The 27,994-nt window shown below is 43.2% G+C and overlaps 1 protein-coding gene across 1 annotated transcript; it reads left to right on the top strand.

Annotated features, from left to right (window-relative positions):
* LOC306708999 (adenylate cyclase 9) lies at positions 1 to 27,415 on the top strand (the record flags this gene model as incomplete). Its single annotated transcript, XM_079177003.1, has 10 exons — positions 1 to 1,813; positions 20,121 to 20,293; positions 22,656 to 22,805; positions 23,048 to 23,304; positions 23,606 to 23,708; positions 24,482 to 24,690; positions 25,185 to 25,344; positions 25,487 to 25,629; positions 25,805 to 25,828; positions 26,092 to 27,415. 10 exons carry the CDS (start codon positions 1 to 3, stop codon positions 27,413 to 27,415), a joined length of 4,356 nt encoding a protein of 1,451 aa, XP_079033129.1.
* Positions 27,416 to 27,994: the final 579 nt, after the last annotated feature.

Genomic DNA, 27,994 nt, shown 5'->3' on the forward strand with positions numbered 1-27,994 from the left:
ATGGCATCCCCCCAACATCAACAACTGCTGCCTCGCAACACAGAAGTGAGCTGTGACTCAAGTGGAGATGGAGGCGTCTCAGTGAGGATTGGCAGTAGTGTCAAACACAAGCATGGAGGCGGGCCGCTGGGTTCAATCGGGGGAGGCTTCATGGGGGGATCCAAGCACTGCAAGTACAGCATTTCCTCCAGCTGCAGCTCCGGAGAGTCCGGAGCCAAGAGGCCCGTGGTCAAGAGCAATCGCGCACAGAAGAAGATGCCTCAGCTTTTTGAGAGATCTGCTGGCCATTTCTGGGACCCAAAGTTTGACTCTTCAATCCTGGAGGAGGCCTGTAGGGAACGGTGTTTCCCTCAGACCCAGCGGCGCTTCCGCTATGTGCTCTTTTACCTGGTTGCCGCTGCCCTCCTCTGGGGATTATACTTTGCTGCCAACCCTTCCCGCTGTGACAGGACTGCCTTTCTCCTTCCCACCGCGTCCTTCCTCCTTTTCTGCCTCCTTCTCTTCCTCTTAACTTTTACTAAGCTCTACTCTCACTGCTACAACCAAGCGTCTCTGCTGCTCATCATTGTAACCTTCACCCTGACCCTGGCCCCCCAGATTCAGACATCAAGCTTCAGGGACCCGGAGACTCCCACACCTACACTCGATGTGGAAGAGTTCAGTGGCATGGGACCCACTTACAACCTGTCTTATGACAAACCCCTGGGAGGTAACACCTGGTCCCCTTGTCTGTCTCCTGTTGGCACCTTCTCCCTCTGTATCGAGGTTCTTCTGCTGCTATACAGCGTTCTCCATGTTCGTCTCTATGCTTCTGTTTTGCTTGGGTTTCTCTACTCTGTTTGTTTTGAGAGTTTGGGCTGGCTGCATCTCACCCAGGCAGGGGAAAGCTGGGGCTTAGCCTCTCAATCAGACTGGGATACGTTATGTTGGCTTGGCCCAGCCAAAGCTCTGCTTCACCTCTGTGCCCACGCCATCGGTATCCACCTATTCATCATGTCTGAGGTGCGGTCGCGCAGCACCTTCCTTAAGGTGGGTCAAGCTATCATGCATGGCAAAGATCTGGAGGTGGAGAAAGCCTTGAAGGAGCGAATGATCCACTCTGTCATGCCCAGACTTGTGGCTGATGAACTGATGAAGCAGGGTGACGAGGAGATAGGTGATAATTCTGTCAAACGATACTCCACCAGCGGTGCAGCAGCTGTCATCTCCAGCCCTAAAAACAATAAACGCAAGAAAACCTCCATCCCTCGTGGCCAGATTATCTTCAGGCCCTTCAACATGAAACGGATGGAGCCTGTCAGCATCCTCTTTGCAGACATTGTGGGTTTCACAAAAATGTCTGCCAACAAATCTGCCCATGCCCTCGTCGGGCTTCTAAATGACTTATTTGGACGTTTTGATCGACTTTGTGAGCTCACTGGCTGTGAAAAGATCAGTACTCTGGGAGACTGTTACTACTGTGTGGCTGGTTGTCCTGAACCAAGACCAGACCATGCCTATTGCTGCGTGGAGATGGGCCTGGGCATGATTCAGGCTATTGAACAGTTCTGCCAGGAGAAGAGGGAGATGGTCAACATGAGGGTGGGTGTCCACACTGGCACTATACTGTGTGGTATCCTGGGCATGAAACGCTTCAAGTTTGATGTTTGGTCGAACGACGTCAACCTGGCCAACCTGATGGAGCAGCTGGGAGTGGCTGGGAAGGTCCACCTATCACAGGCCACTGCTAACTTCCTGGATGATCGCTACCAGCATGAAGATGGACAAGTCATTGAGAGAATAGGACACAGTGTGGTGGCTGACCAGCTCAAAGGTAGGTGCTCCGTGAATGTACGGCCTAAATGTCTCTGCCAAGTAGAGATGTAGTGAGTTGAGTACATTTTGCTGCCTTTTCCAGACTTTGTTTGTTGAATTCCTAACAAGAGTAATAGAACTCCAAAGTCAGGTTCCTACAAATTGAGACTTATTGCTGCAATTGTTCCCCCACGAGCCCACACACTTTTCTAGGCATTCTGAGGTGCTTAAGTTAATTTCCTGTAATGCCTCTCTGCCAGACCTAGAAGAAATGACAGCCTATGCCAGCATATTTGCAGTTCATCCCCCAGGTGGATCTGACCAGTGTCAGGGGAGCATTTGCAGTGGTAAAGACACTGTGTTTTAGTATCATGTAACCTTTACAGATGGGCTAGCAAGGGTTGGAGTCTGCTACGTGCCTTCTGTGGTGTTGGTATTAAGTGACTGCATCACAGACGGACGCCATCTTCTTTCCCATCCTCCCCTCCACCCTGTCTATTCCGACTCTTTGTTCTCTTGTTCAATTATGTTGCCTTCCAGACGTCCTCAATGTGTCCTGTTCTCTTAACCTCACTGTGAACCCCAGGGATGGCTTTACAACTTAATGCAACTATCACCTTCTCTAATAGAGATTTGCCTGCAGCTTTATATTCAACCCTCTATCTTATCCTCTCTTTTAGTTGCCTCTAAACTTCTTGATGGCAACTTTTATTTGATACATCAATGCAAATCGCCCCAGTGTAACTAAATGTTGTCTTAATGGCTCTTTTCATCATTCAAGGCTGTAAGTGAAGTGTCTGACTAAGGCAGTGCAGATGGTGTTCCCCCTCTGCATTAGCATTTCAGGTTTATTTTTGTTTCAATAGATGCTGAAATGTGCTTCCTTGGAGTCTGCATGTCTGATTTTGTACAGAGCAGGCATGGATTAATATGAACTGGTAATTCATGCAATTCGTATGTGCACATTAATAATTTGTGCGCACAAGGTACCAAAACATGTTATTCCTGCGGGACTCTGCACAGATTTCCATTATTTTGGCCTGGAAGTAAATGCTGTGACCTGTCAAGGAACAAGATGGAGCGAAAGTGCCTCTTGTTTACCAGTCCGCAGGAGCGATTTATGGGCCTGCATTTTCCCCTCATCTGTTAAATTAATGAGTGACTACCGCTCTTGCTCTTGTCGTTCTTTATTATATTGTGAGGATAAATGTGTTGCCCACAGTGTTATCACCACACCTCACCCCCTCTTTCTCCTCGACTTCTTTCTTACCTCCATCATGTATTGAGTTCCCCTTTTCAGATTTATCCTCTCCCTCTAGATCTGCTGTCCCCAGTGAGAGCCCTAGCTGTCAGGAGAGAGTTGTGATCCAGTGTTGTAAAATTCCCCCCATGGTGTGGCTCAGTCTGGGTTAATCACTTGGTATTGCAGCCAGGCATGGATCCTGGCTGGGGCTGGTTCCTGTTGTCTGACAAGTAATTTGCTCCGACCAAGGCCCTGATTGCTGTGTACTGTCCTTTTTGAGACAGTGGGATGTTTCACTTTCTCACAAATAGTTTTTGGCTTATGAGTGATTTTGCAGTTCCACTATAACTTCAGGCTGAGGCTTTCGCGTCAAGTTTTTTTTTGTCTCATCCTGTAGGTGCACATGTTTTAAAGTTTATGCTTATTTTTAGCTTCCCGCTGTAATTATAAGCTATTTGTGGCTCATTGTAGCAGAGGTTCACATGGGGTGCAACCACGTGTGGTCAGCTGAGTGTTGCAGCTGCATCCTGTTGGCTCCTCAGCACTGACCCGAAGCCTGTGGGTCTAGTAAGAAATTGAGATGCTGTGGCTCTGGTCACATCCCACTGGGTGATAGCTGGTGTTTGAGGTTAAGTAAGACAGTTTGACAAGATATTTTTGAGGCTCCAGCTAATGATTATTTTAATATTTTCATTACCACTTAATCTGAATTTGGGATTTTTCTGATAAATGTATTAATTGTTTAGTCTGTTTGCTTGATATAAGATGTAATCAATATCAAATTTGTTGATTCCTTGTCTGATGATTAACAAATTAATTATTTCAGCACTAGTTGGTTTAAAGAACAACAGAAAATCTGCAAATTGTTTACCCATATTGCTTAATCTGCTAATTATTTTCTAAATTTCTGGATTAATCTCTAAAATGTCAGAAAATACAAACAAATGCCAGTTAAAGTTTGGTCCAGAGATATCAAGTTTACATGATATGAAACATAGACAAGCAACAAACCCTCACAGTGGAGATGCTGGAAGTAGAGAATCTTCGGTATTTTTGCTTAAAAAATGTAATAATCGCGGTGCATCGTCTGTTGGGGAGTTTTTCGCAAGAGAGCACAAGACACGGGTTGAGGGGAAACCTGGCGGAGGGGTCGCCTGTAGCCTACCTGTGTGTTGCATTTGCAACAGGGACCAAAGTTGTTGTTGTTGTTGTTGCACCTAGGGTGTTGGATATTTTCAACAACAAACACAACACATAACATAGTGACTGATCTTCATAGGGGAAATAGAAAAGACATCAGAACAGTACGGAGATCTGAAGACTTTGAAAGTCGTGTACTGTGTTAACATGGTTAGTTGAAGCTCTGTCTTTAACCGCAGCACAGCCCGTTTGAAGGATGCACTGAGATAAGAGTTTGTCTCTATAGTGGGCTGCATGTGAGGCCAGACATTGTGCATTTTTCCTTTCTGGAAATGAGAGCTCTGTTTCCATGGATAGTACCGGTCTATGTCTTTCATTATGTGCTTAATGTAGAATGATGGCTCCTGCAGAAGATTATCCCTTCAGAGGAGACTATCAGTTTGGTCCTATTATCTCTTTGCTGATGACAGAATCCCCACAGAGAGACAGAGGTGGCTCTTCTCTCTTTCAAGCCTTTGTTTCCAGGGGAAATTAAATTGTTTTTGTGTGCTGATGTTGTCTAAGGGTTGTGTGTGTTACAATACAACTGGAGGAAATGTAGTTATTAGTCATTTTCAGTTGTAGCTTGAATGTGTAACAGTACAGCAGCTGCTTCAATTATCTTTGACTACAATGCCAAGACTGCTTTCGGTGTCTGAGTGGCAGGCATTAAATCATCTAGAATTTATATATTTTTTAATATAAAAATGTATTAAATGACAATGTAATGTGAAAGGGAAAGCTTTTGTGTAGTGATGAATCTACAGGAAATTATCACCTGAATCTGCAGCTCACCCTCGGCTTTCCGGAGTGAGTTTCAGATCATTGTTTATCTGTTCAGCCACAACTTCACTGTTCTGGTTCACTCTCACCGCTCTCTCATATCGTTGCAACAGCTGGATGTGTAAATAAGCAACTGTTTGCTATAAGTGACAATATGTCATTGCTGTGTTCACAACTTGTTTCCACTGCAGTTGTTAAACACTCGTCGTGCTTTTGAGAGTTTTCCTGTTTTGCATGCATCTTCCTTCCTCTCACCTGCTGTGAATTATTCAGACCCTCGCTGTAATGCAGTGTGAATCAGTGAAAATGTGTTAGAAATAACCCAAATGTACACTAGCTCCACTTTGATGATCAAAAGAACATTTTGATTAACATGAGCTTCTGACAGCTATAATTGCACAGCCCCTTTCCACTGTACTAATTATGTACTGGGTTCTCAGTAACACGCCGCCTCAAGGTAAGGCATGTTCTCAGATTCCATTTGAAATTGTGAGTATGACCTTTACTAACTGCTGAGCGAAGCTGTGCCAGGCGGCTACGTACAGTATATCCCATCATGAACCTGCTCTCTCGCCTCTTTGCCATGCGAGAGATTTATAATATTACAAGACTGTAATCTCCTTGGCTAAAGTGATTAATGTTAGTAATTCTCCATCATCATATCTTCCCACACTGGCCTGGTGTTATACCGACCCCAAGAACACACCAGCCACCTGCCAGCCAGTCGTTTGTATCGCAGCACATTCTATTGATTGCCTATAATGAGGCTGTCATGGCTGTGCTTATTGATGATGAGGCAACAAGAGAGGGTTTCACGTCATGTGGATATTAAAGAGCATCAACAAAGACCAGAGGCTGTGCTGAATTAAAACGGAAGATAATTTGTGTTCTGGTCCACGATATGAATTTATCCCGATTCCTTGCCCACCTTTAAATCTTCAGAACAATAATGGATTAGCTACATTAGGACTGATTTGAGCACAGTACAGAATGTAGCTGCAAATGGTCCTTGTGATGCATATTCTGTGTCCCATCACATGCATTCACACACACTCGCACTCACATACCCTGTGAACGATATTCCATCGGGGTGTACTGTCATACAGCAAAGTGTTCAGTATTCGCCTGAGGCTCAGTGGAGAATAACTTATAATGGCTGCTGCCTCTGACCTTGAAACATTATAAATGAGGCTGCTTTTGAGTTTACACTTGAAGACGCAGGGATGGAGGAAAGTGAGAGAGAACTAGACAGGGAAAGTAGATGAACTGCCCTTAACTGTGGTCCAATTCTGCCGTCTGACACTCGGTTTTTGGTCCAATGGGTTGTGGCACTAGAGAGCAGAACCGCAGCAGCATTGCCTAACCACCATTACATTAAGCCACCATGTAACTGGACCTCAGCATTGAGCTCTAGTGTGAACCATAATTAGAGGAAGGGAGGCTGTACACATTTAAACCTCCAGATTTTACACCCAAAGTGCTGTGTGTGTGTGTGTGTGTGTGTGTGTGTGTGTGTGTGTGTGTGTGTGTGTGTGTGTGTGTGTGTGCTTGCGCTGTCAGTCAACACTCTGCTGTACTTGACAAAAAGTTAAACGATTTGGCTTTACACCCTAATATATACACAGCTGTCTTCTCCCCCTGCCTACAAATCAAATACCATGGCATAAATTTTGTCTAGACTCTTGAGTCTAAATCAGTATGCAGAATCAGCATTCAGCCCTTCTGTAGAAAGACAGGGGGGGGGTTGATAGTGAAGTAGAGTGGCTTACTGTAAGGAGGGGTAGACATGGAGCTAAAGCATGGTTGACCTGTGGTGTCAGCTGCTGAGATGGTTTATAAAACCAGTGGTAAATAGATACCAGGAAACGATTACACAACATACCACGTTCTGTAGCTGCCCTTTCCTCTGAAGGCTGGGAGGGGAAGGTGGCTTTTCAGAGGCTGCCAGGGATCAAACTGCCATACCGCGACCGAGCCCGGCCTGGAACACCTTGGCTCTGCGAGGATAGATTACAGCTGAGAGCGTAATGACATAATACATCGCTCCGCATTGTACAACATCGCCCTGTGCTGCGTATTGTGGTTCAGCACAGCATGGCATTATAGCCTGCAGCAACGCAATCTCATCATTTATCATCTTTGGCCTTATCATAATGAGCAAGTCTGCAGAGCTTCAGCATCCCAAATGACATGCTCTGCAAACATGGGGCCATTGTGGCAAGGTTATTTAATGTCTGTGATGTGGCGATTAGCTGGATTTTATAGCTGCAGTCATTTAGGTTATCTGCTTTGTCACACTGTTACTAAGCAGGATTTGACTACTTGTACTCGTCCAGGAGGACTGTGCAGCAAGCGTATTGACCCAGCGAGCAATAATAGATTTGTACTCGGGTGGTGTAATGACTTTCTGGATCAAGAGCAGAAAACCAGAGAGCATAAGTGGCCAAGTGAGCTTTCTAATGAACTGACGCTGTTGGAGATTTTTGTCGGAACATCTACGTATCCTGTTGTATTCCACTTAATCCTGACAAGTGTCAGCAGACCCTACAGAGCTCCCAGCCCCCCCAATAGGCGACAGCTGTCGTATTGACTCAGTGGTGAAGTGTCCTGCCTCTATCTACTCTGACAGAGATGACCCAGTGCGAGGTGGATGAGAGCGCCTGATATCGGTGCCTATACTGTCTGTCTGATAAGGAGGCACATGCGAGCAGCTAACACAGCTGAGCCTTTGACGTAGAGGTGGTATGTGGAGTACAACATGCTACACAACGTGCTGTCAATAGCAAACGCTTTTTCACTTTGTTAGTAAACTCCTTGCCTTTAAGCGCACAAATCAATATCAATGGCAGAAATGCCAAAGTATGATGATCTGATGACTTTGTAGTGGACTTCTTAATTCCCTGATTTTTGTTTTTAATAAAAGAGTAACGTCACCTATTTTCCCATGTTTTTGTGTCTAATTGACTAACCAACAGTTTTTTAAATTGGTACAGTATTGAGTCAGTTCGCTACAGACGGCGTCCGCTAAAGTGGCTGCTATGCAATGGCTCGGGGCAATTCCTTACCGACCATGCACAACAGGCTCAGATCGGAATTGTGAGTGTCTCACAACATTGTGGAAAGGACCCTACAGAGACTCTACCTTTTTGTTATTGTGTCTCACTCGAGGAGAAGTCTTGTTGTGAAATCTCGCGTCACATCCGAATTTTTTGAAACCAGCTAAAAATTCAGCAGTGACAATGAAATTGGCGGATCTGTAAAATGAAGTGTCACCAAAATCTTTTAGAGAACACTAAGCTACGCTTTCTGCTCTCCAACACAACAAACTCTGACTACCAGGGCACTCATCCCTCCGACTACTCCACCACCATTGTCTTCCTGCAACAAGTCACATGGCACAATAACAAAAAGCGGAAGGTGAAGAGACATTTTTTTTCTCTCTGTAGGGTCCTTTCCTTACCATACACTTGTGATAACAATCTGAGCCTGTCCAGCGGAACAAGGGAGTAACAGTTTTTTTAGGGGAACTGAGAAGTAAGCTGTGAGTATTTTATGAGTACTGGGTACTTACGAGTTATTTCAGAGGTAAGAAATAATTTATCCTGTAAGTATTTTAGTAAGTACGGGGTATTTTAGAGGAAAGGAGAAATGATTTATACTGTACTATTAAACAATAAAAGAATTATAGTATTACTTATTTCTGCTTTCCTCTGAAATTCCCAATTTTTAGTCCCTTGTTCCGCTGCTCTTACATTTAAAAGAGAATAGAGACTTACCCAAGACCTGCCTTTTCACTTTTCCACAGAAATAACCTCAATTTATTTCCCCCGGTGAATCTGGTATGGTGAAATGGGAAAATAATGTTCTTTGACTGCACATTTCAGCTGCTCCATTAGCTACCATTAAACTGTTTGGGTAATGCAGTGAAGCCATGCATTGGTTTGTTGTGTGGAGGTAGTCATGTGGCAGATATTTACTGATAATATAATTAGCCCATAACTCACAGAAGTTATGAGCAGTGGAGGATGGAGGGAGTGTTGATCTGCAGCATAGTATTAATATCTTTGTTGTGTGTTGTTTATTATCTTAAAACTACATAGTGTATAACTAGTTTGCTGTTTTCCTTGTAGTTTGTATTTACAATATTTATCACGCTGCTAAATAGAAAAAGCATGCAAATGTGAATACCACGAGACTTGGACTCTTTTCATTACATCAGGTGACAAAACTTCAGATATCATGCTGTTATGATATGCTTTAGTATAATGTAGATTTAATGCAACAAGACTTTAAGGAGTCTTCTTGCTGCTCTCTCCATCGCATACAGCAAACTAATCTGTTATCACCGTAGGAGTTTTCACATATGCAAATGTGCTGAGAAGATCATCTACTTGTATAGATAAACATGGACACATAACTTCCCTTCCTGCAGACTGAGAGAAAAAAGAAATAATAGAAAAAGGAGATAAGAGGAAAGGGTTTGTGAAACAGAAAGATAGAGTTGTCCCATAAAGTTCATCCTATTTAGGCCTTTTGTGTGGCTCCAGCTGGCTGACAGTCACCAGCCTCAACACAACACATGAAAGAGGAGATTTCCCATCTGCGGCCACACACACACACACACACACACACACACACACACACACACACACACACACACACACACACACACACACACACACACACACACACACACACACACACACACACACTTACTTAGGCCTACCCCAGCTCTGCACCCTGAGCCCACCAAGGCTAATTGCCATGGCAACAAGCTATTGAAAGGGGCGTGGGTCAGCTGGTAACTGGAGGCTCTTTTTAGATGGAAGGACTGGTGCTCGGACTGGGAAAGAGGGGCCAAATATAGTGTATTCAGCCGAAGCTCTGGCTTTTATATTGAGGTAAAAGCCAAGCGAAGGCCTATTTTTGTGTGAGCCCAGCAGGAATAAGCCGAACACGTGCAGCCATTCTTCACCGCTGCAGCTCAAAAGGACACCTACACAGATGCAAACTGCACACATTCTGACTCTCAAAGAGATGTAAACCTTGAAAAAGTGAAAGAAATGTATGACGAGGCATCTCTGTGTGTCTTTCTCCTGATGTTTCTATCTTACTGTATGAGATCTCTACTTGTGCAGTGGGAGTTAAGATGCGCATGGGGCTAAGCTTGCTCTCCTTGCAGTTGTGCAGATGCTAAAGTGATAAATTGCTATCATGAGTCATTGATGCATCCTTAGTTTTTTTCCTTTGTGATCAACGGTACAGAAAACGCCAGCACTCCAGCTAACAGACAAACAAAAGCTTTTACTGACATTGACAGATGGAGCTGAGTCTTAGGTGACACACACAATAACCCCCCTCCTACGCACACCCACACATACACTTGCACAGACCAACTTTCTACACTTTGCATTCCAATACATTCAATTCAAACATATACACATATACAGCCGCATCCTGTCTGTGTTTTTCAGATGACATTTTTGCATAGACGATGGCTTTAAGTGGTCAAACAACCCTCTCTTGGCTTTTATTTTTTATCAGATTCAAGATGACACACACAGGAACCCCCTCCCACCCTCCCACACACACACACACACACACACACACCGACTCACTTTCTGTACTTTGCAATCAAGTACACTAAATGCACTCATACATGCAGCTGTACCCTGTCCGTGTTTGTGGGCTGTACCAACTCGTTACTCGTTAGTGTGCACAGCGGGAGAGTGTGTGTGTGATAAATGGCTGTGTGAATTATGAATGAGAGAAGATGACTGGGGAGCTAGTCCAACCTGAAGCCTGGTACTGCACTCAGCCTGCACTGTGTGTGTGTGTGTGTGTGTGTGTGTGTGTGTGTGTGTGTGTGTAATGTACAATAAAAGTGTGTTTTCCCCTATGAATTCCTTAAGTATATTTTATAGCTGCATGGCTAGGTATTTTATTATTAGCATTGTAAACTGTGAAATGAAGCGTCTCAGGCCAACTTTAAGAATGAGGAAGCATCTATTTTAAAATACTCACGCCCTCTTCCTGTGTTTCTCTGTTTTATTTATACAGTAAATCAAGAGACTTTTATCTTAAGTCATTTTCTTTGGCTCACTTCTGACCCCCCTGCACCCTGTCTCCTCTCTTCTTTTATTTACTCTTCAATAATCTTTTCTGTTCTCATTATCTGTAGCTATTAATCTTTAATCTACTGCAATCATTCTTGTTCCTTATTATTGAAAATAATATAGAATTTTGTTTTGAGGAAGTGAGTGTGTTTGTGGGTGTCGTAGAGCTCAAACAATCCACCAATTAATCAATTAGTCCAGTAACAAAAACGCATGGGAACTGGAAAATGGATGATTGGAATACTTTGCTTAGCCTGCTGCCCCTTTGAAACAGCCCTCGGATAAGCGGATGAAAATGACTGGATTGACATTTGAGGTTTTGCTTGCTTTTGACTGTCAGAGATAAAAAGCAGTTTGTTTTTTGGGGTTTTGGTTACTAGTGACAGGCACCTATTAGTTTAGTAGTTTTTTTACGAGATAATAAAACAGACCAAGCAAAAAGATGATTGATTAATTGATAATAAAACGTTTCTTGCACCTATAGCTATACGGGGCTTTTTCCAGGCTGATCTCAGAAATATCTTGCATCATTTGGCATTTCTCTACTGGAATTTCATGTTTCTTATTGGCTGACATCCATTAATACTAATATATCTTCCACAAGGTAATATTAGCGGCGCTCTAGGTGTGGCTGGTTCCTGAGCTCCCTGCCTCAGGCTCAACTCCCTCCCTTCCCAGCTATCAGCTGCTCCTCTATCCAAGTGCTTTATAGCCCCAGGAATCCCCCATGCTGTCACACCTAAAGGCCAATCTCAATCTCTGACTTACTGCGTGTGTGTGTGTGTGTGTGTGTGTGTGTGTGTGTGTGTGCGCTAAGTGAAATATTCCTGACAAGAGGTCATTCCCTATTAATCACTTTCAATCTGTGTCTCTTTGTGTCACTTCTCCTTTCTGCCTCCCTGTCCCCTGTTTTCTCTTTTGTTTTCGTACCATCCATCTTGCTGCTGTGTCATTCTGAAACTGTTGAGTCAGAGTGCTGCCTCCACTGTTTTGTAAATGACACCTTCATCAACAAACATTACAGCAAAGCTCATCTTGACAGGCTGCATATCAAATTGTTTCCTGACCTCCTTTCTGTGCTTGACCGTGAGATTTAATGATCCTGTAAAGTCCGATTTTTAGGTCAACAGTGCAAGCAGTCATCAGCATACATACAAGTTGTGTCTCAGAATATGATTCAGGGGTTCCTGTGGTGGTCAGACATTGGGTTGTAGTTAGCAACCTTATTTAATCCTCCTGTCATTGGCCTGCTTCAGATAAAAGTCCTCAGGGAGTGGTGCAGTGCTCAGCAGAAGATCCAGCACATTTTCTTCATCAACCCCCTAGTGAAGATGCCATTAGTCAAAATCTTGAGTAAGCAGAGACTGTGGTACTAGAGCAGAAGGCAATGAGAGGTGACGCATGAGAAGGAGGGAGATGTTTGTCTGTGTTGCCTGTTTGCTTTGATAATTTACCCAGAGTCACAAATTATGTCACTGTTTGACCGATGAGCGAGCGATGCTCATAACTGCAAGTCAATAGCATCTCAGGCCAGATAATACAGCTCGATTAAATCGAATTTCACTTAGAAACAAGGCTGCAGATTGTCTTTTTGTTTTGATTCAACTCCTGGCCAGAAATTAACTCGAAATCTGTCCCTTTTATGAAGACAGCAGCTCAAAGCTCAGGACTGAACCAAATGAAGGCGTATATCATCACGGAGAAGATGGAACACCATTAGAAGATTTAATAATCACAAGTTTTTCTTAAAACACCTTATTATAGAATTATTGAAATTGTATTTAGTGAATGCATCAAAAGTAATCTCAAAGAATGTATAGAAGGAGAAGAAAAACAATCACAAGGTGAAGAATAAACGTATCGGAATGTATAAGGAATTTAACAGAACATCATACAAAGACCGGCTTGTAAAAGTAATTATTAGGAGAGATTTTAATCCGATTTTTTAATGTCCTGTGTACAGCTCATAAAAAGTAGACGTTTTCTTATCCTGCCAAAGTACTTAAACTGCAGAGGGGTTCAAACTTATTCAATCTTTGCATGGGTAAAGGGTTTGACAGAGTAGAGGACGATAGTGTAAAAAAAGATGATGGAGTTTGAGCTTTTAGGATGATGTCAGCTGTGGCAACTGCCCGTAAAGCCTACGTAGCGATGAGTTAAACAGATATCAGCTCAGGCACAAAAGACCAGGGAGGATAGTACGGGGGAGAGAGAGAGAGAGAGAGAGAGGGAGAGAGAGAGAGAGAGAGAGAGAGAGAGAGAGAGAGAGAGAGAGAGAGAGAGAGAGAGAGAGAGAGAGAGAGAGAGAGAGAGAGAGAGAGAGAGAGAGAGAGAGAGAGAGAGAGAGAGAGAGAGAGAGAGAGAGAGTTACAGTGAGATTGACAAAACAAGGAGAAAATACAGGCCACTGAGCAAAGGTTTTGGAGGGGTGTCAACTGTCTGTCTATTGTTCTGCCAGCAGACCATGGCAGCCTGGGAATGTCAAGGATGGAAGGACCAAAGACAGAATCCAAACCGAGTGCAGAGTGTACACGAGACAGACGCAGCCAAGCGAGAGTTAAAGACTTTGGAGAGATGTCAAGTGTTTCTATTGTCGTTTTGAGCCACGACGGGGCCGGATTGCAGCCAGGCAAAAAAAAACACGAGCCAAACATGGAACTTTTGTTTTGGTGCCACCCCTGTTTACAGCATTGAGGGACAGAAAGAGGGGAAGGATGTTTAGAGTTGTTACTGATTGCAATGGGAAGAGAGACCTTAGTATGGCTTGTTGTTTGTGTCTCAGTAGAGAAGTGCTCTGACGTAGTTCACAGTTAAGAGACGTGTTTTTGTCCCAAACCTGGAAAGCTAATGTGCTGAGAAAGGCCAGGTGGTGTCCAGGACTTGATGTCTCTTTTTATGGCTTATATAACTCGTTCCAAGAGCTCACTGTGGGTTATCTCTGGTGTTTGTGAAAAACTGTATTGGTTTAGCTGCGCCTCAAGAGTGAGTTTGACGTGTTCACAGGAGGCACAACTTCACTTGTATCCAGATAACACTTTGTTTGTCAAATACCAGTGCTCTACTGCAGTAGTTCCCTGCAGTTTGTGCCCCCTAAAACAAAGAAAACATACTTACGACCCATCATTATCAATTACATGTCAACCAATTTGTGTGCACACATTTGTTATATGAAAAAAAGTCCCAATGAGGTGAAGAACAATTACAAGAAGTAAAGGTGTCTTAAAGATTTTTTCTTCAGTTAATCATCTTGCAGCCCCTTGTTGGGGGCCTTGGCCCTGAGATTGGGGAACCAACTCTTCTTGTGCACCAGTATGACTAAATAATGTTCGGCAGCAAACAAGTACAATAACTAAAGAAGAAGCAGGAACACTTTAAAGTGACTGATATGGAAACTTGCAACAATGAGCCCAATTCAAAGCCCTGAAGATGGCACATATTGAAACGTTATGCTGAAACTCCATCATTGCAGAGTGGAAGTGCTCCTGCATTTTATAAATGTCAATACACTTGGTTGAGTCTAAGGTAAAGCAAGGCTAATACAATTTATTTGAAACAGTAGACTAAGAGAGTAATCTAATTTTGTTACATTTTTGGCATCATAATATATATAATTTTGTTTCTACTAATTTACTCAAAACAAAGAATTGAAAAGGAAAAACTATTACATTTTAGTAAAACAAAGTAGCACACAGTAACAACTACTGCTAAGTTAGGTCACCAAGAGAAAAAACGTTATCTGAAATCCAAATGAATGACGCTGTGTAAGCTGTAGTGTCATTAAAGGGTACAAATGAGAAAATCATTGATCTGCTTTGGGGAGATTGATATCGATGAATCTGATAATTATGCTAATAATTATATTTTGCATCATCAATATATTATTATGATATAGTCATTTTCTGGATTTTCAATTGTGAATTCATTTAATGACAAAATAACCAGACGAGAGCTTTTTAGGGTAATCTCGTGAATGAAATACTCCAAAAAGGTACCTCATCAAATTGATGCTTAAATCTTTTAGACCAAATAAAAAGCAGTCCTTAACCGACAATAGCCTATTTACACCGGAGATACAAAATATTATATAGATAGAAACAGCAAGTCAAAATCTTTAAAGGTTGACAAATCTGTGTTGTTTTACAGTTCTACTATAAATCCATCAGAGGCTTACTTAAATGATACATATAGGGCATTGATAAAGTTTGTTGTTGGCTACATGCCCAGTGTGCTTATAAGCACATACAATCTATATTTAAAACAATCAGCATTTAGCTCAGCCTGCTCGTTTACTGTATGTACGTAGTAAACTGAGCAAAGTGTGAAACAGCCTGTCTTCTATATTATTCATCATATTTCTCTTCTTGACTCAGATGGAGGAGACACTCTGGCCAAATGTAACATTGTGAATAATTCTGCTCATTTTCTTGCATGCCCTTTAATGCTTTAGACATAACAGCTCAGCAGAAGCGTTCGGCTGTAAAAAGGAAGGTCAGAGATGACGGTGTGAGTCCCTTGATGATTCCTTGTAGATGTCTTTCATGCTTTCTGACTGAATGGGTTCACTCTTGAACGGCACACATATTTTTTTCATTCCATCACCACCACTACCAAGCAACTCACAGACTCACTCTAGCCTCCACTTCTTTCATCTCTGCTATCTTATCTCTGCCTCCTCTTCTCTGCAAACCATGCCAAGGTAATGAAGTCCGCCTAAACACCCTGTCATACTGGACAGGTTACCTTTATGTTCCTGCTGCCCTCTCCCCCCCCCCCCCCCCCCCCCCCCCCCCCCCGATAGGGACAGGATGTAGAGTATATCCCAGGAAGTGGGCGCATTGGTGGGGGAGGGTGGGTGCTGCTCGCTGGCAATGCCAACTGGCATGGAGAGCTGTCCAGCCGAGCAATGCTAGTTTCTCTGCGCCACCTGCTCCTCTACCCTCCTGCTCCAAAACCTGGCCCTGGAAGGCAAACCTGTCATTATCAGAAGATAAGGCACATGATATGTTTGTGTTATTGTGTCTGTGTGTGTGTGTGTGTGTGTGTGTGTGTGTGTGTGTGTGCTGATCCAAGCATTTCTGCCAACTCTCCTTCCCTCACCATTGCCCTCTGTGCTCTGCTGCTTTTAGTAAACCTGCCCAGGACAGCAGCATTGGCTGTTCACTATACCTTTTGGGTTGCAAGTTGAAAGCAACGGTGTTTCTGTGAGATAAACGACCAAAACTTATAATATTTATAGCTGCTGTACCTGTAGCGTTCATGGGCTTTTTTTAACTATTCTTCTCTTCTTCAGTTCTGTATCCCAACGGTAAAATTCTTTATCTTCTTTTTTTTTGTTGACATTTTAGCCTTCCATTCTTTATTCCCTCTTTTTGTGTGTGTGTCAATGTAAAGATAGATTGACAGACAGACGAATATCCAGCTGGATAGATTGATAGATAGATAGACAGACAGACAGACAGACAGAAATATAGACTAACTGTCTGTCAAAAAGTGACATCAATTATTCCTTGTCATATGTAGGACACTAAAAGTGTCTCTAGCAGCCAGGCTTTTCGTACCTGGTCTTTTGCATTCCAGCTAGTTGTCCATCTTTCTCGGGCCAGATCAAAGGTTATATTGGTAGTGTCGGAAATGACCACAACTTATGTGTTGTCTCCACCTTTTTATCTATGTTTGTTTGGTGCACCCAACCTCTGCACTGAACTCCTCTAAGGATCATGCAAAGAGAGGTTCAGGGGCGGCTGCAGTCCCTGAAGAGTGTGGACGTGCTGTGAGGAGGTGAGAGAGGGAGGAGTAGAGGTGATGGTGTTATTTGGTTGCAAAGTGCTTTTCTCATGTCGCTCTCCTCTGTCCGGAACAAAAGGGCCTGGAGAGGGAGATAATATGAGTGGGCTCTCGTGGGGAAAGGTTGTCTACTGTTACCTGTCAGCTGATAGCACTGGACAGGACACTTCAAGTTGCCTAGAGGCTTCCACTAATGATGCTCTTCAATTAGCCCAGGGTCAACAGACATGGAGAGCGGCAAACACACATGCGTGTACTTGTATCACAGATCATCAAGAAGATGTGCACAGACTGACCGATACGTAGTCAGACACACTCAGCTAGAAAGAAACGAGCATGAAGTTTCCTGACCTTTTTCCCTGCCACAAGGCCTTTAGGGCACAGCTGTTCTGATGATGTTGGAACCTGTTGAAGGGGACATTGGGGCCAGCTGCTGGTCAGGCCAGGTTATCAGAGCCACAATTTACTACCTATGACAATGTAACAATGTAATTTCATCTACCACAAGGTTGGATTGTTAACTCTTGAACTCATATAACCCCCTCATACAAACAAACACGGATAACATGCTGTGCACCTTTGCAAGCCCCTGCAGTCGATTTATCTTGCTCTTCTCTGGCTGTCAGGACTCTCCCTGAAACAAACTGTCCACAAGATGTGATCCATCTAACATACATCCACATTAACCTCTGAAAGAGATGGCCATGGATTCCTGTCTGTTCTCTGCTTTCGTCTGACAGAAGGGGAGCACTGAAATGTCTGAAATCAAGCCAGCAACACATTTATTTTGATGTAAGTCAAAGCCAAACATGAGGTGATGGGAGGGTAAACTGCAGCTGATCTCCCGCCGCCTCACTCAGCAACAGCTTGCTGTGGTTTCCTTCAGTTTTGAGAGTTTTATTTATGAGTTTTGACCAATTTTTTGTTCCACCTCTTATCCAGTTTTGTATTCATGTCTGGTATCTTGTTTGTAATTATCATTGTGTGTTTCTTATTAATATTGAGTCATTATTGTTTGATCCACTATCAAATGTTCTGCTCTAGTAATGTGTTGCTGTGTGTATTATCTTGCTTGAAACACTTAATTATCTTTAATAAGCAGTTACGGTATTGGGGAATAGAGGCAGAATGGTTCAGTGATTTCTGTTTAGTCGGATTTGGCTCTGTCCCCGTCATATAGTTTTATTATTACTCAGCAGGCACCGTTGTTTTTACAGCAGATATATGATTTGCATTAATCACAACTCTAAATATATTAATAAATAATACAGTGTGACTCACATACTTTGGAAGTTTTGTGTTTTAGCCTGAAACAGACATGACCGTCTTTTTGATTAAAAAAAGAGAATCTGGCTTTTAGAAATCGCCGTGAACAGACAAGAGAACAGTCCCATCAATGCAAATCTCTGCCCACGGTCATGGGGAAAATGAGACTTCGTTTGACATTTTCTTCGCTGCCCTACATACGTCATTTCAAGATATCTTTACCTGTTTTGCTTTTAGAAAACACTGTGTTAAGGGAAAGACAGAAGACAAAAACAGAAACCAAGAGAAAGGGGGGAAAAGCAACCCTGTTGACCCATGAGCAGAAGCAGAAGTCACTGAATGTCCTGGTGGGAGGCAGAGAAGGATTTGATTAGCAAACTAATGAAATCAGTCAACGCAGTGTGTGAGTGTTGTGTGTGTCTGTGGATCTCCCTTTGACACGCAGTCACACTCACACATTTCCATCTCTAGAGGCAGTCAAAAATTCCTCTTCTTGCGGCTGTGTCATTCTGCATCACTGGTGCAGGGAATTAGTTCTTTGTTACTGCTGTTTACCGCCTTCACTTCCCATCCCTGAATCCTCATCCATCTGGCTATCGACCCAGCTACAGCGAAGCCGTCCATCCACACCTCCGCTCGCTCTGTGTGCTGTATATGTGTTTGACTGGGTGTGTAGGTGATTTGAAGTGCTGTTTTTCTTTTTTTATATATATTTATATGTATTTGTATATATGTGTGTGCATATGTATCATTGCAAATGAGAACATGTACCCTCGTGCCACATGTGTGGTCTGTGTGAGTGTGTCAGAGTGCAGCTCCAGGGTTGCTCAGCAGAGGCTCAGCAGTGGCAGGACTGTCTGAAGTACTGAGGGCAAACAATGCTCAGAGCCAGACGCCGCAGCTTCACTGACAGTTGAATTATGTGGCTAAGCACACGGTCCCAGGTATTTACCTATGTTGCTGACACACACACACATACACACACAAACACCTGTTACTGTGGATGTGGCTTGCCACTGCAGTGTTGCAGAGAGACGGGGGAAATATGAAGAGGGGATTCAGTAACAAACACTTGGTCTCAGTTAGTTAGAGTGTAAAAATATGCAGGCTTGTGTATTTCCGTGTGTCCAATGTTGTAAAGCAAGTGAAACATGTTGTGTATACAAGCAGTTAGATAATTTGAAAGACATCTCTCCACATTGCCATGTTTTGTCAGTGTCTTGGGCGAAGTGGTCAATTTTGTTGGCTTAAGGTTTGATTTTTGGCTAAAGGTTGCACACACACACACACAGACACGCACACACACTTTGTAGTACAGATGGAAATTATAACATGTTGATAGAAGTGGGAGGACGCAGGTGTTCAAATATTTGGCCCTGGCCTGTTGTGTCTGAAACCCTTACTGTCTCTCATGAGGACCTCAAATTCATGCATGTGCACATGCACCTATGGGATACATTTATGAAAAATCTCATTACAGAGAAAAATAGATTAATCATGACATATGGGAGGATTTCAGCGCTTCTATAGAGAAATTCTTCCTCAGGAGATAGAGCAGAGGTGTGACGAGGAGGGTGCAAACGAAATGACAATGGCTCTTCTGTCTAATTCTAGAGAAAGAAAAAACAAACAAAACATTGCACAGATGCATCACACATCTTTTCGATGTATATGTGTGTGGAAACAAGAATGAGTCATGCGTGACCTTGGCTTTTTCAACGAGCATATATTGATATTCTCTGTGTCTCCCTCTCTTTATTCTACTTTCCTGCTAACATGATTCACTGGGGAACTCATTGTGTCGGGTACTGAGCCTCAGCTGAATCCTAAAACAACTCCCCAACCACCAAACAGGGATGACTAAACCCAACTCAGGCCTGTTCCAGTTTCATCTGAGAGTAACAACTAATCTGCCACTGACATCTTCCTCTCCCTCTCTGTTTCTGTCCCTGCAGGCATGAAGACCTACCTGATCTCTGGCAGGAAGGTGGAGCCTCCCTCTCTCTGCAGCTGCTCTCAGTTGGGTTTGGCGGGGCCTGAGCTTGCAGATTGTCGGAGCCCCACTTCCAGGGTGCATACACCTGATGGAGCCCCTTCAGCCTGCAGCCTGCCTCCAGACAGTGCTAAGGTAAATGCACACTACCTCTGAGAAAATTATATGAAACATCAGCCATGTTGTTGAGGAAGTGGGATCAGGTTTTTTTGCAGATCAATATTGCCTGAGGCAGAAAACTGAGCTGCAAGTTCTGCTACAGCCTCTTTGATATTCATCTTTTTGCTCTCTGTGTACTTTTGTTTATATCGGTGTATCAGAAGCTTTAATATTTTCATTTTTTCTGAATGCAAGTAGCTTCCTTTTTGTCTTGAGTGGAGGAAATGAAAAATAATGGCATTGACCCCTGTCATTACCATGCATCTGAATCGTTAAGATCATAAAAGGCAGGGTTGGTAATTTTTGTTAAAATTCTCACTACATCCCGACAGCAATGAATCTAATGCCTCGACAAAAAAAGAAAGAAATTGGGTAACTGTGGCTGTCGCAGGACTGTAATAAGCCCATTCAATCATTTGATTCGGTCCAAATGTAATAATTAGACGAGCTACCTGCTTACATGCCTGCCTGCTTGATTTTCTTTTACTTTCATTGTAAAAGAGTCGTCAACATTGGTCTGGGGTTTTCAGTCGGATCATTATAAAAATCTAGTGTACTCTTGCTAGTAATTACCTGGTCTTCACCTCGTGTACCCTGCGTGGTTAGAACATCTTTGTTTATTTATCTTTTCACTTTTGGTGCGTCTGTTTGCATGCATCCTCCATTAGCGTAGTGCCTCAGTCCTCATTAAATCCGTATTATAAGATCTAAGAACAAAACAATGAGATATTACTGATTAATTGTTCTCCCCAGCAGGCAGTCTATATATTAACTGATCCATCATCATGCTCTGCTCATCAATCTAGAAAATATCCATCCACTGTGTCCTCCTTAACTCTGCCTTCAAGGGAAATGTCTGATTTGCTTCCCAATCATACCATGAGGTCATGGACTCACAAAAACTGTGCAACACATGATTCCCTTATAATTACCCCCAGAACTCTGCAACACTGTGCCTTAAATTCACCCCAATTAATCCTCATTTCTCTGTACACATGTGCACCTCATTATCCCTGCACAGATCTTTCAGATCTCTGCCAGGCCAGGTGGCGGGGGGAGGGATACTTGGGGGAACGGTGGGGGTCCTCAGTATGGTGATGAGCTCAAGCAGGGAGATGGGATGTTCTTCTTCTCAATTCTTTCTGCCTTCATCTGATGATTCCTCCATTTACAGCTTTTCATCTTCAAGCGTGGCTCTCACTTATATACAGATATGGCTCACACTGAAGATCACACTCTTAGAAATCTTCAAAAAAGGCTTAAATGACTTTTGAATTTGAGAAAGGATTCATAGGGCAGGTGTGGTAATCCATGTTTGCACATTTAATGTAGCATGCAGAGTGTATTGCGACCGAAACAAGACCAAGACTTTGAGAGGTTGAGACCAAGTCAAGACCAGGACCAAAACCAGTGCGAGTCCCATACCTCATGACAACTTCAGATAAAATGTAAAACATGCAAACCATAGGCACTTCTCAAATTGATCTGAAAGATCCACATTCCCATAAAAACTTATGAGGATTTCTCTTCATGCACTTCTTTTATTGTCATATATATTTTACATATGTGTACGTATCAGTGTACATGAAAAAAGGTTATTGATAAAATAACCAGAAGGAATTTTAGAGGTGAATTTTATTTGTAGGGGGTTTCTTTTGTTTTCTATGAGCAATCACAGTGTTATGTTTATAAATAAATCAGACAATGTACGGGCAAGTTAGTGATATCTGCACAGTTGTGGCCTTGACCAGTCTTGAAATAAAATCCTGAGTCTTCCTTGTCCGAGAGCGAAACAAGACAGTAAATATGCGGCCCATTCCGAGACTGAGACCTTCAAAAAGTGGTCTTGAGAGCGGCCTCTGGTACTAAAACACTGGTGTGTGTGTTTTGGCTTCTTAATATTTCACAGTGCCTTGCACATGTCAGCACAGTTTAACTGTCACACAAATCTCTTTCCATTCTGTTTGAAGAAGATGAGTTGGATGAAAATAAAGACCTTGAGTCTGTGTAGACTTCTTTATTGCCTCTTGTTTACTTCATCGCTTTATCTGTCTTTCAGTGACTGCTGCCGCTCTTGTTAGCATTGTCATCACTGGAATAAATGATGTTGAGCTAATACAGATTTGTAAGATGATAGTAAGACTCGTCACAGCAGCCTTAGTTTGCGTTTAAATGACAAGTTTTCTGATGAATGTTTCATTGTCATCTCTCTTTTGTCATTTTGTCATCCCTCAAGACTCTTGGACTCGATCTCTGCCATCCTTTATGTTCTTCTCTCCTTACATGCTTTCTTTGATCTGTATCTCTCAATGTATTAATTATCTTTCTTCGTTCCTGCCCCCTTATGCTTCACACCCCAACCTCTACCTCCCTACAGTCTCCTTGTATATCCTGCAGTGTGGTACTGATACCAGGGGAGGATCAGGTTCTGGAGGAAGCAGCTGTGCACAATGGCTGCCCTGAGGACCACAAGACCATCAGCAACAAGGTTAGTCTGTTGTTGGACTTTAAACTAGTTCAAAGAAATAGAACTCCACGAGTCCCAGATAAAGTGTGTCACACACATGCATTGACATTGGTGTGACTGTCGCACACTCTTTAGCTTTATATTTCATATTTAGACTACTTCTTATCATTGCTGACCCTGTTTCCAAAGCAAAAATCCATTACCCATGTTTTCTTTTTTTTGGGAAAGTCAGGTCATCTCTCCCCCGTCTTTTTCACCTTTAGGACACTTCAAATCTGAAGTGTTCCCCAGCTGTTTCTGCAGGGCGCAGCCCCAAAACCCTAAACGGCCTGCTCGGTCCTCAGCTGGAAGCCTTAAACAACAGCCAGACGTCCCTATGTGAGATGCTGCAGGAGAAGGAGAAGAAGACGTGGAGCGGAGGAGCCATGGGCATGGACCATTCAGCGCTCATCCCGCTACGCTCCAAGAACTTCAGGGAGAGGAGCGATGCTCACTTTGTGGATGTTATTAAAGAAGACAGGTTGGATCCCGCTGCTTACTGTTATCATCCAGAATCTAACTCATGATGAAGTTAAACATATTTGATATTATTGGGGCGGCCCCGATGAGGCTGTAGAGCCCGGCTTTCAAATGACCTAAAAATAAATACAATAAACAAATCTTACGACATTTAAACGTACATTCAACGTACGATTGATCAGGAAGTCAATCTTGATTTTTTTTAATGTCAATTTTCCAGAAAATGTTAAGTTAGTTGATTGTAATCTATAAAATCTAGAATGAACATAATTTATACTGACTTTCCTCTCTGCCTGTTACAGCCTTATGAAGGACTACTTCTACAGACCTCCCATAAACAAGCTGAGCCTCACCTTCCTGGAGAGGAGCCTGGAGTCTGCTTACCGGATAAGCTACCAGGAGGAGGTGTGTGTGTGCGTGGTTGTGAGAGCTGTTTTTGTGCATGACATGATGGCGCATGCATGCCTGTGAGTTTAATGAGTGTACATGCATCTGTTTTTATTTTTGACATTATCCTTGAAGCTTAAAGTAGTTGTCTTAAGTCTTACTGTGAGTTTTACAACTGTCTGAGAAAACCAGTGTGTTTTTGTAATTCCAGTCATCCCAACTCTGCTGTCTCCACCTGTGAGCGTCTACCTGTATTTGTGCATGTCTTTCTGCCTGTTTGTGTTTCTCTGCGAGTCTGTGTATTGTCTGGGAAAGCCTGTTAGCACTGCGTTATGACCAGACTGGGCAAGACTGCGGCAAAGAGAAATCACTGCAGGACCTTAAAAGTAGTTTTGTGTTAGTTTGTGATGTCCTCTGCTGGTGTAACCTCAGAAGTGCATCTTCATTCTCTGGGCTGCAACTGTTGCTACGTCAAGTAATCAAGAGTCTGAGTCAGTGACTTGGGAATAGGGATGGATTTCAGTAGAGACTTACTTAAGTCATTGAATTATCATTGATTGTTGGTTTATTTATTTCCAAGTCATCCTGAATGGTGAGACTGTTTTGATCATGCATTCGTGCAGCTGCTGTTTGGTTGGATTTCACTCTTTACTACTCTTTATGAATGCCTTGATCTCAGTTTGGAACATAACCTTCCCTTATTCTTAATTACTACTTATTTGTATGTTTATTTATATTCTTATATATTTTCTTATTTTTTTTCCCTCCCTCTCTCTTTCTTTCCGTCCCAGGTGGAAATCCAGGCACCAGTGCAGACTTTCGCCAGTCCAACATTCAGTTCTTTCCTCGACATGCTGCTGTGCTGTTCAGTGTTTCTGGCTCTCTCACTGGCCTGTTTCCTTCGACCGCTTGTTTCTCAGCAGAGTTTGTCCACACCAGCACTCATTCTGACAGCTGTCGTCGCCCTGTTGGAGGCTCTGGCGTTGCTGTTTGCTATACGGTGAGATACTGAAAATACAGTATGGGTCTTCGGGCCCATGGGCTAGATCCAGCCGACGAGACAATATCAGAAGCCACCCACGTGTTTAGAATGTTTTTATGAAGAGAGTGCTTTCTAATGGGGAAATAGAGCGGGTGGTGTGTTTTCAGACAGTTGGAAAGCGGAGGAAAAAGATGGACAAGGGGAGACGAGGCAGATAAAATGTTGACATGGATACTTACTTGGCTTAAAGGGCAAACTCAGGTAGGGTGTATTAGAAATTAGGGGCCCTGGAGCAAAAAGGCCTGTACACCTTTTAAACATAAATATATTTGTATTATTTTGATGTACCCACTTTGAATACAAATCAAGTTGTAGACAATCGTGTCTGAAATCAGGCTGGGATCCCACAGGGGTTAATCAGGACACTCAAGTGTCAGATAAACACTTCACGAATCTCTTATACATCATAATAATCTCTTTATAAATCACATGATATTGTTTCTCCTCTCCAGTATGGCTTTCTACCTGGACAGTGTGCTTAATTGCACTCGGGTGCTGATGACAGCCATTTCAGGCTGGATAGCGCGTCACTTTATAGGAGCCGTCCTGGTCTCCCTGCCCACTGTGGCTGTCTTCTCTCATGTCGCCTGTGACATGCATGTCTCCATCCAGGTGGATTTGAAGTTTCATAACTTTGGCATAATGTCTTTTAGTTGTTAGGACAATACGTTAAATTGCTAAAAGTCATTGGAATTTATGTGATAATCTTCTGGGCTATTTTGACTAATGACTCTGTGCCCTATATTTTCCCCAGTTCACCATGTTCATCTGCTGTGCTGTCATCATAGCTATCATTCAGTACTGTAACTTCTGCCAACTCAGCTACTGGATGCGCTCAGTTCTAGCGACTTTGGTGGGACTAGCGCTGCTTGCCTTGCTCTTCAGCTCCCCCTGCAGGTATGACATGGTCAAGAGATAATGAAAGGAAAGATTTGTAAAATGTGATATAATTGAATAATGTGATGACACTGACAACTTTCAAGAAAAGTGCACAAGTTTATGTTGGATAGTGCTGAATTTCTAAATGCACTTGATGCATTAATTAGGACTATTTGTGTTTTATCTCTTCCAGTGTTGCTAAGAGTCTGTTTTTCTGGTAAGTGCAGTGATTATTGTAAGAGTTAGTTCACTTCTTTTTGGTAGATGATTGCTTGTAGTCACTCTTGTGTGTTGTCTGCATGATGCAGAGTTGAATTTCTGGTAAGGTGCAAGCAACTTTTGCCAGAAGCTTCTGTAATTGTGGTTATTACTTACAGCTATAAAAGCTGCACATTTATTTTCAAAAAGCTAAATATTTATTTTATCCTTCAGTTTTACAATTTTTCTGCATTTCTCTCTCTCTCTCTCTTCCTCCACCAGGTCAGATGGCCAGAGCAATAACAGCAACAGCAGCAGCAATAGCTCCAATTTCATGTCTGACAGCCCAGCAGACCTAAACCCACAGGACCTGCTGGGCCCTGAGGCCTGCGTGGCCTTTTTCCTGGTCCTTCTCCTCATCTGGTTCCTTAACCGTGAATTTGAGGTCAGTCACCGCCTGCATTACCATGGCAACGTGGAGGCAGATCAACATCGCATCAAGATCCAGAACATGAGGGACCAGGCTGACTGGCTGCTTCGCAATATCATCCCTATCCATGTGGCCGAGCAGCTGAAGGTCACCCAGAGCTACTCCAAGAACCACGACAATGTGGGTGTAATATTTGCCAGCATTGTTAACTTCAGTGAGTTTTATGAGGAAAGCTACGAGGGAGGCAAGGAGTGCTATCGTGTCCTCAACGAGCTAATTGGAGACTTTGATGAGCTGTTACGGAAGCCTGCCTTCTCAAATATGGAAAAGATCAAGACCATCGGTGCCACGTACATGGCAGCAGCAGGACTCAATGCGCAGCAGTGTGCCGATGCGGCACATCCTCATGCCCACCTCCGCGCTCTTTTCGAATTTGCCCTGGAAATGATGCGCGTGGTAGACGACTTCAACAAGAACATGCTGGGCTTTGGCTTCAAGCTTCGCATCGGATTCAATCACGGGCCTCTTACAGCCGGGGTGATTGGCACCACTAAGCTTCTCTACGATATCTGGGGCGACACAGTCAACATCGCCAGTCGCATGGACACTACAGGTGTGGAGTGTCGTGTCCAGGTCAGCGAGGAGAGCTATTGTGTGCTCAGTGCCATGGATTATGAGTTTGATTACCGTGGCACAGTTAACGTCAAAGGCAAAGGTCAGATGAAGACCTTCCTCTACCCGAAGAGCAGTGACAGTGGCCCAGTGCCTCAGTACCAACTCTCAGTCTCACCAGAGATTCGGGCACAGGTGGATGGTAGCATTGGGCGCTCGCCCACTGATGAAATTGCCAGCATGGTGCCAACATCCAGCCTAACTGCAAGCAGTACCAATACTATAGTACCCAGTGCCAGCGCCGGTTCCTCTACTACCACAGGGCTTAACCATGAAAAACAGGTTGACAGCCGTGAAAGACGTCCCTCTACAGAGACCTCTCATGCCAGACGTTCTACGTCTCACCTAGAAGGACCTCATTCTTCTGCAAATAAACAACTCGCCTCATCCCCAGTCCAGCAAAACACCCCCCAAAATTCCACAACAATGTCCCAGAAAGACATCAAGAAGGACAAATGCGATGGTGATTATGACAGTAATGTCGGAGAGTTAACCAGACTTTAAGAATTTGCTACAATGGCGCTTTTATCATAAATCCTCTACCCTTTAAGCTCTTGTTCCTGCCGGTTGGCATTCGTAGAATCGCTGTTTATTTGGTCCTACCCATGCAAGGTTAGAATCTGAGAGAAAGACCCACAGGCCTCTTCTCTGCATCGGCCAGGCAGCAGCTTGTTTTTACTGTCCATCTGATTGGCTGATGTTATCAGTGGAGGGATCTAGCTGGACCACAGAGTGAGTGTCAGGCAGGAACACTCAGAGAAAATGTGAAGAAGTGATGGATCACTCTGAACCTTCTCTTGCCTGCTACAGATCCCATCGTCTCCCATTAACTTACTTGATTATCTGTATACCTTTAATCCTAATTATTTCCTTCATATGTCTTTTAAGTGCCTTTAGAGTAGAATAATGTGTAGACTAAGCCTTTTTCAGCAAGGGAAGCATGACAATAAGGGAAAACTAAAAAAGCTAATTTTTGGTAAAAACCGCAATGCTTTATTTTACTTTATTTTGTAAACGATACTTTGCTGTGGTATTTTGCCTTTTATCAAAGAGGAGCTCATCTTAGCGCTACAGCGTGAGGAG

The sequence above is a fragment of the Pholis gunnellus genome, assembly GCF_910591455.1.
Source record: "Pholis gunnellus genome assembly, chromosome: 17".
Lineage (NCBI taxonomy): Eukaryota > Metazoa > Chordata > Actinopteri > Perciformes > Pholidae > Pholis > Pholis gunnellus.